The sequence below is a fragment of the Cibotium barometz genome, chromosome 8, assembly GCF_041138505.1.
Source record: "Cibotium barometz isolate CiBa-2024 chromosome 8, ASM4113850v1, whole genome shotgun sequence".
In the NCBI taxonomy this organism is placed as follows: domain Eukaryota; kingdom Viridiplantae; phylum Streptophyta; class Polypodiopsida; order Cyatheales; family Cibotiaceae; genus Cibotium; species Cibotium barometz.
The window spans coordinates 51525767-51542902 of NC_141053.1; the positions used below are offsets into that span (position 1 = coordinate 51525767).

At 46.6% G+C, this 17136-nt stretch overlaps 1 protein-coding gene across 1 annotated transcript in view; it reads left to right on the forward strand.

Annotated features, from left to right (window-relative positions):
- The window catches only part of LOC147636384 (putative ADP-ribosylation factor GTPase-activating protein AGD9), an 89789-nt gene that overhangs the window by 52780 nt on the left and 19873 nt on the right, over positions 1-17136 (forward strand). The window contains exons 2-4 of the mRNA XM_086801825.1: positions 8709-8827; positions 8947-9418; positions 9595-9858. Of these exons, the coding sequence (XP_086657951.1) occupies positions 8709-8827; positions 8947-9418; positions 9595-9858 (855 nt within the window). The remainder of the gene's footprint in view (positions 1-8708; positions 8828-8946; positions 9419-9594; positions 9859-17136) is intronic.

Consider the following 17136-nt stretch of genomic DNA (forward strand, 5'->3'; position numbering starts at 1 on the left):
TAGATCTTCAAACATCATGGATTACCCAAATCCATTGTAGGGGATAGAGATCCTTCGACTACTAGTTTCTTTTGGAGAGCACTTTTTGATAACATGGGGGACAAAGCTGAATTTTTCTTTGGCTTATCATCCTCAAACAGATGGGCAAAGTGACATTGCCAACCTCACCATATTGGATATGCTAAAGTGTTATGCTCTCGAAGCAAAGGATCAATGGGAGAAATACTTGCCATTGGTTGAATTTGCCTATAACAACACTGTTCACTCTTCGACAGGCAAAGCTCCTTTTGAGATTATCTATGGCAAACCATTGTTGTTGCCTATTTTGAAGACCAAGGAAGAGATCTTTCATGCAGATGAGTTTGTTTGAGATTTGGATACAGCCTTTGCACAGGTTCAGAAGGCTATTGAGACATCTCAAGCCAAGCAAAAGAAAGCTGCAGACAAGCATAGAAGGAAGGTCACTTTTGAAGAAGGGGCTTGGGTGTTATTGCGATTTGAAAAAGCAAGACTTAGAAAGTCAAAAGCTAAGGATACATAATGCCTTCCATGTTAGTTTATTGAAGCCGTATACAGGACTACTCCCAGAGGAGCTTGTATTGGAGGCATAGTCACAAGGGACGGGGGACGGGGACGGGACGGGGGACGGCCATAAGTAGGGAACGGGGACGGGGGAGGGAACGGCACTCAAAAAATACTTTTTTTTATAAAATTTTTCTACTCTCCACTTATTCTACTTTGGAAGCCCCGGCATGTGAGGAGGATGCCATGGTTGAAGATGGCTTGACTCTTGAGCCTTGAGGAATGAGAGAGAGAGAGAGAGAGAGAGAGAGAGAGAGAGAGAGCCTAGAGGCTTGGAAGTTGGAACTTGGAAGACTCAAGAGGCTTGAGGGAGAGGTGAGAGCCTAGGCCCTAGAGCTTGGAACTTGGAAGTTGGAAGAGAGAAGATTCAAGAAGCTTGAGCCTTGAAAGCTTGAGCAATGAGCCTTGAGAGTTATGAACTTGTGTGTGCTTGTAGCCTTGTAGAGGTGGGCTCTTATATAGATAGGCAAGAGAGAGAGAGGAAAGCCTCAAGGGCAAGAGAGAGAGAGAGAGGGCCAAGGCCCAACAGCCATAAACGGCTAGAAGAGCCCAGGCCCAACAGCCATAAACGGCTACGAAGGGGCAGGCAGGCGCAACGGCCAGAAACGGGCGCAGGCGCAGGCGCAACGGCTCTCTGCCGTCCCCGCACAGGGCCGTCCCCGACAGCCGTCCCCGTCCTTGCGCCGTCCCCGGTTTGAAACGCCCGTCGGGGGACGTCCGTCCGTCCCCGTCCCTGCGCCGTCCCGTTTCGGCGTCCCAGCGTTCCTAGGCTCCGTCCCCGGCGTCCCCTGTGACTATGATTGGAGGATCCACCAAAAGTGGAAGAACAAGAATACATAATGCCTTCCATGTTAGTTTATTGAAGCCATATACAAGACTACTCCCAGAGGAGCTTGTATTGGAGGATCCACCAAAAGTGGAAGAACAAGAATACATAATGCCTTCCATGTTAGTTTATTGAAGCCATATACCGGACTACTCCCAGAGGAGCTTGTATTGGAGGATCCACCAAAAGTGAAAGAACAAGAAGAAATCTTATAATCGGAACAAATTGTATTGCATTCCGTGAGAAAAAGAGGAAGGATAGTGGTCAGGAAATTCCTCTTGAAGTTTAAGAACTATTCGCCTATGGATGCGAAATGGATGCCAGAAGAGTACTTCAAGGACTACCTAGATATTCTTCGAGCTTATGAGGAAGCAGTTGGTCCAGATGTATTTGAAGTATAGGCTTAAAACATCTTGTAATCAAGACAAATTTAAGAGGGAGGGATCGTAGCCCTAGCCTTCTTCATTGTATATATATTTAAAGTGAAATGGAATTGATCATTATCTTGCTTATGTAATGGTCTTGATTGGATACCTTCTAGTTTGGGTGGCAACGATGCCAGAAAGCCCAAGGAACAAGATTTGTATATGGGAGGCAACGATGCCAGAAGACCCATTTGACGGCAACAATCCTAGATATATTGGAAATTTGCAGTCGGGCGGTCATTGCGACCAGATGGCCGAGATGACTGTATTGGATTCCGCAGTCGTGCGGTCATTGCGACCAGATGGCCCAGTTGACTGTATTGGATTTCGCAGTCGGGCGTTCATTGCGACCAGATGGCCCGTATGATTGTATTGGATATCATAGGTGGGCGGTCAATGTGATCCGATGGCCCAGATGACTATTCATGAACTCTCAGGCGGTCCTAGAGACCAGATGACCTTGAGGGAAGACTGAGCGGTCCTAGTGACTTGATAGCTCAGCATGGTTTCGATGAAGCCAGACAGGACAATCCATGAACAGGAGGATCATTACTTGTGCATTGCATACTGATGTATGCTTGAATTTCTTTGACTTTGTGTGCTATTTTTGACGCGTGGACAATGCTTGGATTTATGGCATGACACTTGGCCAGTACCTGGAATACCCAGTAGACGCGAATGATGCTTACTTGTTTGTTGACTAGCTTCTGTCTAGTTTTTGCAGAAGCTGAATATGCATTTATCATATATAATCCTTGATATACAGGCTATGAAAAACATGTACCATCAAGAACAAGGACATCGGTCAAATAAAGGTATAAAGATGTTGCCAAAGGAGCAAAAGACACCACATATATGAGGAAAGACCAGATGGGGCTAGTACCACGATCATATCTATTCCACAGTTGAGGAATGTAACTATTTGGTCCTCCATGCTCTTTTCACATGATAGAACTCATGCCCGGACACATGGACATGATGATGGACACATGGAAACAGGGTTCCTAAAGTTGGAATTGGAAAAAGCACTCGTCTGGGTCAAAAAGTAGGAAAAAGCAAAAGTCAAACTTTGTTGACCAAAAAGCTGAGGGCACCGTTGGAAAGAGGGCATCGAACTGGATCAAAAAGCTAAAAGCCACTTTTTCAAAAAGCAGCTCCAAGGCCAAAAAGCAAGGCCCTGAAGTTGTAAAAGCATAAATCAAGAACTTTGACTATTATTAAAGCAAAAGCAAGAAAATAAAAGAAAAGCCAAGTGGAAAAAGGCAAAAGCAAAGCATGGTAAAAAGCAGACATCCCCTCAAGTCTTTAAAGAGGTATGCATCCTCTAGGTGGATCATAGAAGAACTCTTGGAGAACTGGGAGAAGAGATTCATCATCGTCATCTTCCTCCTCTTCTTCACGCCACCTAAGTTCTAACTCCTCCACCTCAGCTGGCGGCAGCCATCCTAGCAACGCCCATCTCTGCCACCTTTGCGCCGCCAGAAAGCTGTGCCGCCTATATTGTGCTGCCATCTGTACTGTAGCAGAGCTGCGTTGTGTAACCAGCCGCCTACGCCTGCAACAGTGCCGCTTTTGCCCACTGTCTGCCGCCTCTACTTTGGAGCACCGCCGCGTGCAACACTCTGCCCAGCAGGGCCACCTTTGCTGCTGCATTGCCCTATTGACGCCAGCGTCATCACCATCTCTGTCAGGAGTGCCACTGCCTGCAACGCTGTGCCCAGGAGCATCTCTTGCACATAGCCGCCTCTGTGTGGCAGCAACGCCGCCATCTGTACGTTGCCTCTGCCTTGCTGCAATTTCGCCTCTTTGTGTGCCACCTTTTATCATAGAGCAGCACCGCCTCTTATTGCTGCCCGTGAGAATATTGTTTTACACTAGAAGCACCACCCTAATCTCTACTGAGTTGTCATCCTCAAAACTCCGTTGAAGTGTTATCTTCTCCTCAGTGTGGGTGTATCTTGGGATTACCTTGTTGTCTGGATTGGATTGAGAACAAAGAGCTTTTGTGGATATTTGGGAACGTCAAGCATTGGATTTCGGTACGAGCTCGGTATAAGTCTCTTGTGGGTCATCCTCGTGGTGAGCTCGGCATCAGTTATCGTGTGCCTCCACATCGACCTTGGCCTGATCTTGACATTGACACTTTTGTTTGATATTGTATTCATTTGTGTAGTGGTCTTGGCTTGGAAAAGCCCATGGCTTGTTCCTGAAATAAATTCGTGAAGAGGGGGCGGGGCCTGTTCCCCGCTCAGCGTGGTGTACCATGTGAAACCCCTATTCCCATCTCTCTCTCTCTCTCTCTCTCTCTCTCTCTCTCTACAGCCACCCTCCATACGTCCGCTGCAGCCGCCTTCCCACACTCTAGAGCCACCTTTATGTCAAAACCCCATAGGATCTCCTTGTAGAACGCTCCTGGTACGAGACTCGAACCTGCAAACAAACCAAACAAACAAGAAGGGGGTGCAGGCCTGACTCACCACCCAACCATGACAGCCGTGGGCAAGCCCACAGACTTGGCTGTCCCCACCGAGCCACGAGCTGAGCTAACTAGGTTGACGTACCGACCAATCTCTACCTTGCGACGTCCCATACCGCCACGAAGCTACCCTCGCGGGCCACGAGATTGCTGCCGGCCTCGACTGCGTAAAGCAGGTGCACGTCTGCACTAGATCCAGGCTCCAGACCATAGAGCTCTCACAAATCACGTGAGACTCTATATGACTAATGACTAACCTTGGCCACCCTTTTATAGGCTCTTGGCCGGTCATCGGGCGTCCACACTTGGGCGCCCGCCCGTCCATACTTGGGTGCCCGCCCGTTAGTCTATCCCTAACTCAGCTCGGCAATCAGCCTGCCTAGCTCCAAGCTTCCCCAAACCTCGAAGCTAGTCTTGCGTGCGTGTAGCACACGGTAGATACACACTGTGCACATGACACCCTACATCACCAGGAGGGACTGTCCCACAGAATAGCTGGTACGACGAGGAATGTCGTGATACCCGAGCCCGTCTATATCGGGAGACGGCACTAGGATCCACCACTCACCAGCAGGCGCGAGTGATCTTTCGACGTCTCACACGGAGAAAGAAGAGAGCCTACCTAGCCAAGCTTGAGCAGGAGTATACCAGCTATTTCTTGGAAGGGACTGTAAGGAGGCCTAGAGGATCTTCCAGGATCATCGCCCTCCAACTCCGATTACTTCACCCAGCACCTGGCACACCTATGCCACCTCTCTCTACCATGTCCCTGAGCAGCCACCTCTCCCCCATCCACCCGAACCTCATCCCCCACACTATTCCTTCTTTCACCTCGGCATGGTGAGAGATGCTATTGATAGGATGCAGACTGGGAGAGCACAAGATCATGATGGACTCCTCACCGAGCATTTCTCCCATGCTAGGGACACGCTAGCCCCTTTACTGGTTCACAGGTTTAACATGGATTTATGTGAGGGCTTCCCTGTCAGGTGGTCATCGAATACTATTGTACCTATCTTGAAAGCAGGTGACCCCATGGACCCCAACAAAAATAGGATTTTCATGATTGGTCACACCTTGGCCAAGATTTATGGTTCGATTTTGGAGCATGAGCTTAGTAGATGGTCCTAGGAGCAGAGACTCGGAGCACCGGGGCAGGCAGGCTTCAGGAGAGGGCACCCCACACTAGATCATATCTTTACACTACGGGGGATCATTGAGGAGGGGAGAGCTCGTGGGCAATGGATATACTGCTACTTCGTGGATTTCCGCAAATCTTTTGATACTGTCCCACGGGCCAGACTGATCAAGAGACTGGAGGATATGGGAGTGCCAGCATAGATGCTGTGGAGGATCATTACACTCTATGAGTTAGTCACAGGCAGAGTACGGGCTCCAGGAGGTGACTCAGAGATCATACGCACTCTATTTGGTCTATACATTGACGAGATCTCGGATTACATAGATAGATAGGGAGGACAAGGAGCACATTTGGTAGGAGTCTTGATACCGATCCTCTTGTATGCAGATGATATTGTTCTTATTTCTGATTCACCAGAGGGGTTGCAAAGGCATTTGGATGCATTACGGGCCTTTTGCGAGGATCGAGACCTTACTGTGAACCTTGGAAAGACCAAGGTCACGATCTTTAACACCTCCTCACAGTGGATAACTAGATCTGCAGTACAGCTTACATACAGTGGAGAGCCTGTCGAGTATGTTACCTCATATGTATACCTAGGGATCAATTTTCCTGGACCTCAGTTCTCGATGCGGAAGGCAGCCGACGCTAGATTGACGAGGGGATATGTAGCCCTTGGCTCGCTAGAGAGGCAATGGTCATAGATACAGTTTCAGGAGCCGAGGACGAAGCTTTGGCTATTTGATACTCTAGTTACACCTGCACTACTGTATGGTGCCCCATCTGGGGTCCTAGCTTATACCACAGGAGGAGACAAAGGAGAGAACCGGCCGAGACAGGTACAGAGGAGGTATATGATGGGTGGAAGCCGATGGAGAGGCCCCTAGTGGCAATGATCTCACGCATGATTAGGAGTAAACCATCAGTGCCACATGAGATTGTGCGGGCAGAGATGGGCGCCGCACCGATAGTGACAGAGGCTCTATTCCAGACAGTGACATACTGGCATAGGCTATGGGAGCTTCCACTTGATAGATACCCCCGGCTAGCCCTGGAGTCCTCAAGGCAGTTGACACTTGAGGGAGATACAGAGTGCTGGTATGCACAGGTAGGCACTTGGTTTGGCATGCACGGTATGCAGATGGAGGCACTCCCTCCCTTCGAGTACATCATAGAGGCCCTGTCATTTGCTCTCAGCTGCACAGAGCAGAACAGGGTTATCAGGAAGGACATTGTCAGACTGGAAGCACTCCGAGGGCCGATCCACCCATCATACCCAGACCACAGGCTAGTGTAGGAGCTCGGCCAAGAGGTGTGACACTCGACAGAGCCACTGAGCTATGCAGAGCTCGACGTCCCAGACCCCATGGCCCTCGCCCACGGCCACGCCACCACGGGAAGATCCGGCCATCATCTCCCATCATCGCAGGACCTTCTCGCGCCAACTCAGTCTTACCACCTTGAGCACCATGTCACAACGGCCCATGAGGGATGTATTAGGGTGATATGAGAGCTCTCTGTACCTAGATCAGATTTTAAAGTTCTAGATTTTTGTTATCTTTCTTTATTACTATTTTGTACCCAGGATTATGTACCTCATGGATATGATGTAACCTTTTGGTCTCATAGGTCATTTTGGCCTTTTGAAGACGTTAATACAACTTTCTTCTTTCTTCTTCTTTCTATCTTTATCTCTCATACACGTAGTTGCATTTGTCACTGCACGCTCCATTGGGCTTACACACTGACTAAGTAGGCCGCCAGGAAGGGAAAAAGAGGAAGTTGTTATTTTTGAAGCTTCCCTAGGAAACGGTTAAAACCAAAAGGTATGTGTGCTGTTTTTTTTGAAGGAAAGCTTCTAAATAGGGCAACTTTGGCCGCTTATAGAGTTTCTAGAAGAGAGACACCTCTTTTTTTCAAAGAAGAAAGCAATATGGGCAGCTTCTTTTTTTAAAAGCTAGACGTTGACTCCTTTGTTCAAGTGGAACAAAAGTGTTGGGAGGCAGATTTCGGAAGCCTCCTCTTGTATACGGAATAGGGGCAAGTTTTTTCCTCCAGATTTTCATGCGTAAAATGTGTTTGTTCCTCTCGATTTTTTTGTGATTTCCAGAATCAAGATGTATTTTATTATGATGTTGTAGCAACAGAAAGATCCCTTTTGAGAATAAGATAGGCACTTGGGTTCGGCATTTGTAGTCACGACGGGAGCGCTTATTTACAGTGGCACCTTCTTTCACCTCTGAAGCATTTGTGGGTGAGGAGGAGCAGACTCGGGGAAAATGGGGAAGCTTGGTTTGCTTTCGCAGGATATTTTGAGCAGACTCAGTGGGAAAATGGGGAAGCTTGGTTTGCTTTCGCAGGATATTTTGTGCTTCCATGTCCCACCAAACCCTCATCTCATCGCACAAGGCGTTAATCCTTCACCGCATTACTTTATGGGGTGGTCGTTTGGGGAGTGACTTGATCCGAACATATTTCTGTTTTTGGAGTTGAGTTTTCCTGATTTATGCTTTTACAACTTCAGGGCCTTGCTTTTTGGCCTCGGAGCTGCTTTTTGAAAAAGCGGCTTTTAGCTTTCTGATCTAGTTCGATGCCCTCTTTCCAACAATGCCCTCAGCTTTTTGGTCAACAAAGTTTGACTTCTGCTTTTTAGCGTGCTTTTTGACCCAGACGAGTGCTTTTTCCAATTCCAACTTTAGGAACCCTGTTTCCATGTGTCCATCATCCTGTCCATGTGTCCGGGCGTGGGTTCTATCATATGAAAAGAGCATGGAGGACCAATACACAGTGCACATCTGTACCCACAAGTGTTACAGCCCCACGGATCTCCTGTGATTAGTACAAACCCCCTAAGAGGGGTGGAGGCTAGCTCACCTCCCAACCGTCATCTTGACAATGGAAACTTTTGTTAAGAGGACAAGAGGGGGTGGTCAATTCCATGGATCCACTCACATGGAAGGGGCTGTTTGCCTTGACCAGCATATGTTGAAACAACAGGATGAGGGCACCACTTTTAGGGCTGAACTGGAGTCCCTCAAAAAAACTCAGGTTCACCATACAGGCCGAGGCAAAAGATACGACCCTGCAGTTAGAGCTGAAACAGCTCAAAAAGGAGAACACTAAGTTTGGCAAAGAGATTCAGGCAGCATAGGTTGAGATGTGGAAGGACTTTGTTTTGGGGGGGGGGAGAGAGAGAGAGAGAGAGAGAGAGAGAGAGAGAGAGAGAGAGAGAGACGATTGTTGCGTGCTGTTTTGCAGGTCTGTTTTGATTGCAATGCAAAAAATCCCTCTTGGGCATCTGTAACATATGGGGTCTTCATTTGTTTGGATTGCTCGGCACTTCACCGCAGTCTTGGTGTTCACATTACATTTGTGAGGTAAGAAACAATGCACAAATGCTCTGAGATGGACTTTTGAAGATGTCTCAGTGGCATCACTTTGCATTTGTGATTGGCAGATTTTTGTGACTTTAAGAATCTTTTTCATATCATTTTAGGTCGACAAATCTGGATTCCTGGACTCAAGAACAGTTGAAGTTGATGTCGATTGGTGGGAATGGGCGAGCAGGGGTGTTCTTTAAGCAACATGGCTGGTCAGAGGAGGGTAAAATTGAGTCAAAGTATACATCACGAGCAGCTGACCTTTACAGACAACTGCTTGCCAAGGAAGCAGCAAAAGCTGCCGGTGGATCCTTCTCTTCTTCTGTTTCTGCTTCTGCGCCTGACTCTCCAACTGCTTTCAATTTCAAAGAAATTTCAGCTGGCAAAGATGCAGCAGCAGCAGACTCTGGTGGAACAGAAGCACTGGACTCTGATTATTTCATGGTTGAGCAACCGAAAACTACCCACATACCACCTGCAGCTCAACATGTTGCTCCTACTATAAGAAAGCCCACTGCCTTTGGAGTCAAGAAGACATCTGGTGTGAAATCAGGCGGCGGTCTAGGTGTCAAGAAGTTGACCACAAAAGTAAAATGATCATATGCCCTACTGCATGAGTTTGTTTTCTGTTGATTTAGTTTTTGGTTCATTATTTGGGGCTTTGCTTTGATCAATCTGCAGGCAAATGAAAGCATATATGACCAGAAGCTGACTGATTTAGTGTTTGGTTCATTATTTGGGCCTTTGCTTTGATCAATCTGCAGGCAAATGAAAGCATATATGACCAGAAGCCGACTGAACTTCCTCCCGAGCCTGCGCCTCCAGCACCGTCTTCAGTAACGCAACCTGCATCACAATTATCCAGATTTACTTACTTGGAAGACCAAGAAACAGAAAGTAGAAATGGTGTTACCTCTGGAGCCTCTGGACATGTGTTGGCTCCGCCACCAGGAGGGGACTTCTTCATGGAATTTGGGAGCTCTTCAGGACCTCGTAAACCGAGCAGTTCCAGCCGGTCCAAGTTACAGGTGAAGAGTATCCTTGGCAGTGCTATTTGGAATTTAATAGTCGCATGCATGCATGCACACACAGCATATATTCTACTGCTTTATGGGAGCCTGTTAAGTCCATGTGAAATGGTGGCATTTTCTCTGGAGCAATGAAGGTAGGCAAAGTAGTTGCCTTTGTCAGTCTCCTAAATGGTGTAACTGGCTGGTCAGTTAGTGAGAGAAGTTGAGGCAGTATAACATTCTGAAATGGCTGTTGTCAGCGTCCAAGCGAATATTGAGAGCTGAGGCTCTATATTATGGTGGTATTAGATCTCTTAGGGGGTAGGTACTAGGCTTGGATACTATGGTACACCAGTGGCTGTATGCTTTAGTAAGGCTGGACTAGTTGGGTCGTCATGAAGAAAGAAAGAAAGACATATTAAGCGTCTACTAAAAACCCAATGGCCAAAGTGATACAATAATGTCCATGGCATATCTCACGAGTCATGATGGAACGAAAAATAAAATAGAAACAAAACATAGCTATCTCACTGGGGTGATACAAAACTGTCCATGGAATCTCATCATAGAATACTAGGAACATGGAACATGAGAGGAGCATCATTCCCCAATAGATGGTTACTCTCCAAAATATAAAGCATGGGGTTAATGAGTATGGTGGAGAGCCTAGAGGTCTCCCTCAGCTACGTCACGTGGAAAGGTCCTGGATCTAGAGTTGATGAGGGAATCGTGGCCGACGTCAAGGAGCAGTAAAGCTTTTAGATCCCATATGGTATAGTACCTCCTGAGTGAGGGAAGGAGGTGAGGGCATCGGAGGAGGGCCATTGGGACATCCGGTTATAGATAACAAGACCATGTCCACAGCTCCCAGCTCTAAGAAATTTCTCCCACACGGTGATCTTATGGTCTTGTGATGATCTCTGCAGCCCCGTGTCGGTGATGTCCAGCTTTTGTAGTCTGATAGGGTCGCCCAAATCAAGTAGTGGGTCCTGCTGACTACCCATCCTGGTGTTGAAGTCCCCGAGCAGGAGGACTTCCCCCAGCTGAGAACTCCATAATATTCCCATATTATGGTAAGTACGGTGATTGGCCACGTTGTGTGGCGTAAGGGGAGTAGCGTGGTGCAAAATAACACACAACAAGGTGGATGACTGCCCACTGCTAAGCCATGGCTGCACCCAAAGATACCGTGCATCCTCGTCCTTTCGGACGATGCTGAGAATCCGTCGGAGATGGGATCTAAAAAGGATAGCTACCCCTCCTGAGCCACATACTCCTCTTGATGTGTGGGTCTCGCCTCGGAAGCTTACTCCCACTCATACTTGACTACGTATGGTAAGCCCCTCTCAAGACTTTGATGAGTCGCTGTATAGAAAATGACATCCCTACTTTGAGAATCTCGCTCAAACCTCCTGGATTTGACCACAGGGTGCCATTGCAGTTCCATACTGCTAACCTCAGGTGTTTGGTCTCATTGATAATGACCCTACCATCTCTGTAGACCACTTGCTTGCTCTATTGGCATCATGAGTTGTCACCATCGCCTCACGCCGGTGTGCCACCTGTGTTGGGATGAGATCATCCCCCATGTGCACCTATGTGTTCTCGAGGGCAGGCTGTCTATCTCTGCTAGTGTGTGGGCTGCTCTCGTGTCATATCCTTGCTTGCCCTCCATGTATTTGCAAAGGGGGCGACGGTCCTGTCCACTCCTATCATCTGGCAAAGTGTCATGGCATCTGCCTTGGGGGAAGCCCCCACCTGTAGCCCCTGCACTCGCACATGGAGGGCCCTATCCTTCTGCGTCTCTCTTCCTTGAGAGTCTTATGTATGATGATCTGTGGGGGGTTGTGCTTCTTCACCACCTCCACCCAATCTTTCTTGGCGGTTTCTTGCAACTTAACACTTGCAGCCTTTAGCTGTTGCAAGTCCCCTTCCTCCACTGTGTGGTCCTTAACCATAGCCTTTAGGGCTTCCATTTCTGCCCAGAGTTCCCCTATCACTGGGTCAGCCTTTGGCATTACTTGTTGTTGCATCTTGTTGGTGGACTCACACACTCACACACACCAATGTTTCTTGCAGATTAGGTTAGGTGCAGGAAGAAGAAGCTCACAGAGAAATGAGAGAGAGAGAGAGAGAGAGAGAGAGAGAGAGAGAGAGAACACCAAATGTGTGGTAGCCACAAATGCAAGTCAACCCTTGCATGTGTGTCACGTTATATGGATAGAGTGTTCTTTCACACTTGATATCCAAGGGAAAAAGCCACATGGGAAAAAGTGTCCTTGGTTAAGCCCTATTCACATGTAGTACTACCATAAGCGAGCATATGCCTACAAATCCCCCCTGTAGTGAAAAAGTGAACCTGTACAAGGTAGCAGATCACTGTCTGTATGAGAGTAAGCCCAAAGCTTTGTGGAAAGCTTCAAACTTCTCTCGAGGTAAAGCCTTTGTGAATAGATCTGCAACATTATTCTGTATATCATGCATAGCAAGCCGTACTCCTGGTTCTACTGGAGTAGAAATGGGCTTACATTTATCCATGTGAAACCTTTTTAGCAAACTTTTTATGTCCTTAGTTTGTTGCATAACAATGCCATCATCTGTATGCATAAACTGTATGCCGAGATAGTAGTGTAAAGGTCCCAAATCTGACATATCAAATTCAGTTTTCAAATCAGCTTTGAAATTTGAAATTTGTGCTTTGCTAGTCCCTGTTACGAGCATGTTATCTACATACAAGATGACTACGAGAATATCGGCACCGGTTTTCTTCACATACAATGTGCTTTCAGTTGGACTATTCACATAACCTTGGCTGGTTAGATGAGCATGTGTTTTATCATACCAAGCTCTTGGAGCTTGCTTTAACCCATGCAATGCTTTGTGTAACCTGCATACTTTATGTTCCTCACCAGGAACTACAAAACCAATGGGCTGATTTACATATACTTCCTCTTGTAAATCCCCATTTAAGAATTCAGTTTTGATGTCCAATTGATACATTTCCATCCTTTATGTGCAGCCAATGCAATCACTGATCTTATTGTAGTCATTCTCGAAGTAGGAGGAAAAGTCTTCTCATAATCTATTCCCTTTTTCTGAGAGTAGCCTTTAGCCTCAAGTCTTGCTTTTGTACTTGTCAATAGTACCATCAGACTTCCTTTTGACTTTGTACACCCACCAAACATACTTGCCTTTCGGCAAGTCCACAAGATCCCAAGTATTGTTCTTCATGATAGAAGAGATTTCATCTTGCATGGCTTGCACCCAGTGCTCATTCTCATGTGCTTCTTCATAAGAAGAAGCTCTTTTGAATCAAAGAGACCACCCTGGCTAATGCAAACTCCCCATGATGCATATTCAATGCATGGCTGAAACTAGCCCTTGTTCTACCTGTTAGTGGAGCTGCAAGTTTGCTTTCTTGCAAAGTTTTTAGCAACCATCTTGGCTCCGACTTGGCTGTATCTATGGCTGTTTGCTCTTCGTTGACAAGATCATCTACTTCTTCCATAGAAGGGGGCTGAATTGTTGGCTGTTCCACATGTTCTACATGAGGATTTTCTTGTGTAGGGGCTGGCTGATCTGAACCCCCCCTAATTGCAATGGGTAATAGTCCCTCAAACATGTCCTGTATGCGTGTATCAAGACTTTTATACAAGCTGTACATGGGCTGTACTAAATTTTCTGCAAATACCACATCTCTACTAACAAAAATCTTGCGTGTTGTTGGATTATAAAGATGGTATCCTTTGCTCTAATTGGTGTAGCCCACAAAAATGCATTTCATTACTTTATCATCTAGCTTTGTTCGGAGTTGTTATGGCACATGTGCATATATGCCAAACACCGAAATGTACGCATATAATCCACTTTTGGCTTTCGGCTATACCAAGCCTCAAATGGTGTTATGGTTTTCAAAGCTTTTGTTGGATACCTGTTCAACACGTGAGTGGCAGACATTATAGCTTCCATCCAAAAATTGTGAGGCAACTTTTGTGCTTTCACCATGCATCTTGCCATCTCCATGAGAGAGCTATTTTTCCTATCAGCTACACCATTTTGTTGCGGTGTATAAGGCACATTACATTGGTGTTTGATGCCCTTTTGAAGCATATAATCCTTGAATGCATTTGACATGTATTCTCCATCTCTATCTGAGCGGAGTGTTTGGACTTTACATCCACACATATTTTCAGCCATTGCTACAAAAGTGTCGAAAGCATGTAAACACCTCTGCTTTCGCTTTCAAGGGGTAAACCCAAGCAAACCTGGAGTAGTCATCAATGAATGTGACGAAATAAAGATGCCCCCCTATGGATGGTGTCCGCATTGGACCACATACATCACTGTGTGTGAGCTGTAATTTACTGTCAGCTCTAATAGCTCCATCCTTGGGGAATGGTTTTCGATGCATCTTTCCCAAAATACACTCCTCACATACATGTCTTGTTGGAGACTCAAGAGGCAGCATATTATCAACCATATGATGCTTTTGGAAAAGCATATAACTCTTAAAATTTAGATGCCCAAAACGAGCAAGCCATAGCTTTGCATCATGCATAGCAGGAGTGTGGGCAGCCAGTGAATTTGCATCATAAGTACGCTTGTCATAGCTGTCTAGCTTGTACAAGCCTTTGTATTGTGTTCCAGAAGTGACTATTTCATAACCCTTTGATGGGTCTTTTACCAAGCACTTCCCATCTTCAAATTCAACCTTTAAACCTTGGTCGTTTATGGCTGAGACGGAGAGCAAATTTTTCTTTATCCCTGGAACATACAACACATTTTTCATACATATATTGGCACCATTGGCTGCAACAAGTATGACATTGCCAATTCCCTTTACTGGATATGTGGTATGATCTGCACATGATACACTGCGGCCATTTGAAGCATAAACCAAGTGCTGAAATACATCTTTGCATGAAGTGATGTGGCTCGAAGGACCACTATCAAAATCTTGTCTGTCAGATGCAATGCAAGACATCATTGTCTGAAGCATTTGGTGTGTCACTAGTGCATGTGACCAAAAAAGTGTACTCTTCCTGAATTACATTAGCCGATTGCTGTGCTTTGTCATCAGAAGAGTCTGCTACTGCATTGCCTGCATCTTTCTTTTTCTCTTTTGCAATCCGCTTACTACATTCATTGATGCAGTGGCCAGGCTTATGGCAGTAGTGACATTTGCCCTTCTTTTTAGGCTTGTTTGCATCCTATTTGTCAGACTTCACCAGAAGAGGGTTGTCCATGACCAGTCTTACTAGACTGTTGTCTCCCATGCTTAAAGCTCTTTGCTTTACCCTTATCCTTGGCTGTAAATGCCTTGTCTCCACCACGGTTGCTAGATAGGTTTGCTCTTGTTTGCTCTTCTTGCAAGAGTAAACCCACCAGCTCTTCAAAAGTGACAGGATCACCACCTCCTCTCATAGAGAGGTTGAGAGAGGTGTGAAAGTCCAAGGAGGAAGGTGTTAAAGAATGAAGAGTGTTGGTGACTAGTTGTTTGTCTAGGATAACCTCATCAATGTTGAGCAATTGTTCCTGCAAATCTTTCACTTTGGTGAGATGATCTGACATGGAGTCACCCTCATCCATAGAAAGAAGATCCAATTGCCTCTTCAAGTAGGCAATTCTTGCCTCGTTGTGTACCTGATACATTGCTTCCAATGTGTCCCATGCAAGCTTCGATGTCTTGCAAGATCGAATGTGTGGAATAATAGACCTTTTCACTGAAAGGGCTATCAAGGACATGGCCTGTGCATCCCTAGAGTCCCATCTCTTCTGCTCGTGTGGGAGCGGGTTCAACCTCAGGAGCTGTTTGAGCATCTCTCCTCTGAGGCGTTGCTGGCTGTATGGAAAGTGGGCGTGTGTCATCACCACACACGATGCCCCAAAGCCCTTTGGCTACTAGCAAATTACAGATCATGAAACTCCAGAGGGAGTAGTTTGATCCATCCAACTTGTTCTCCTGGGTGAGCACACCAAATATATCTGTAGCATTTTGAGCCATGTCGACAAAATACACCTGCAGGCAAACCAAGCACCAATGTGCACGGCTAGGCAACCAAATGTTCTGAGCAAATTTTTGCCTGCACCAAATTGTCCAATTACACACAATGTGTATACATATGTGATAAATCACCGCTGAAATCCCCAATTACATGCTCCAATCTGAAAAGCCCCAATTTTTATGCACTGCAATTGCTTCAATGTGTAGTCAATTGCCGAATGTTCACAAAATCTTCAAATTTCTGCAAGTAGAAGAGGCTTAATTTTTTGATTTTGAACTTAATTTGAGAAACCCCCAAATTCCAACCAAAGCAATGTTCAATTTGTGGCAATTCTGTAGCAAGTACTTTCCATGCAATTCTGTCTCCTGCAATTTTCCATGCAAAGGGGGGATTTTTGCCAAACCCCCAAATTTTGATGAATCTGCACTAGAATGTTTGGATTTTTGATTTTTATATTTTGAAATAAAAGTACCTGCAATTGAGATGACCAGGTACAACAGGCTACGTGGCGGTTGTCAGACGAGCAGGGTGTAGGGTTCGTTGCAAACGACGTGAGGAAGTGCAGGCCGGCGATGGAACGGAACTGTAGGCCGGTCGACGGAATTGCAGTTTGGCCAACGGATCTGCAGATTGGCGACTGCCAATGGACGGAACTAAGCTGGGGACGGAACTGGCGGTGGCGACGGAGCTTTCCTCTGGGCACTTGACCTGCTGCGAGCGCCGCCAGGAAGCAGGGCGGTGGCGGTCGTCTGTCTAGTAACTCCAGTCTCCGCCGGCGAGGCAGGGTGGAACGAGCGGCGGGCGAAGGTCTCTCTACGAGCGCCGCTGGCCAGGGAGGCCGAATCGGGCGGCGGCGGACCTCTTCCTAGTACCGTGCAAGGAGGCGGAATCGGGTGGCATAGCGAGGGCGATGGACGGCGACGGAGTTGCTGGACGGACTGCGTTGATAGAATTCAGGCGACAGAGATCCACAGAGGCTGCCTAGCTATGATACCAATTGTCTGTGGACTCACACACACCAATGTTTCTTGCAGGTTAGGGTTAGGTGCAAGAAGAAGAAACTCACACAGAAATGAGAGAGAGAGAGAGAGAGAGAGAGAGAGAGAGAGAGAGAGAGAGAGAGAGAGCGAAAACACCAAATATGTGGTAGCCACAAAATGCAAGTCAACCCTTGCATGTGTGTCACATCCATATAATATAGAAGTACAAAAGTTATATGGATAAAATGTCCTTTCACACTTGATATCCAAGGGGAAAAACCACATGGGAAAAAGTGCCCATGGTTAAGCCC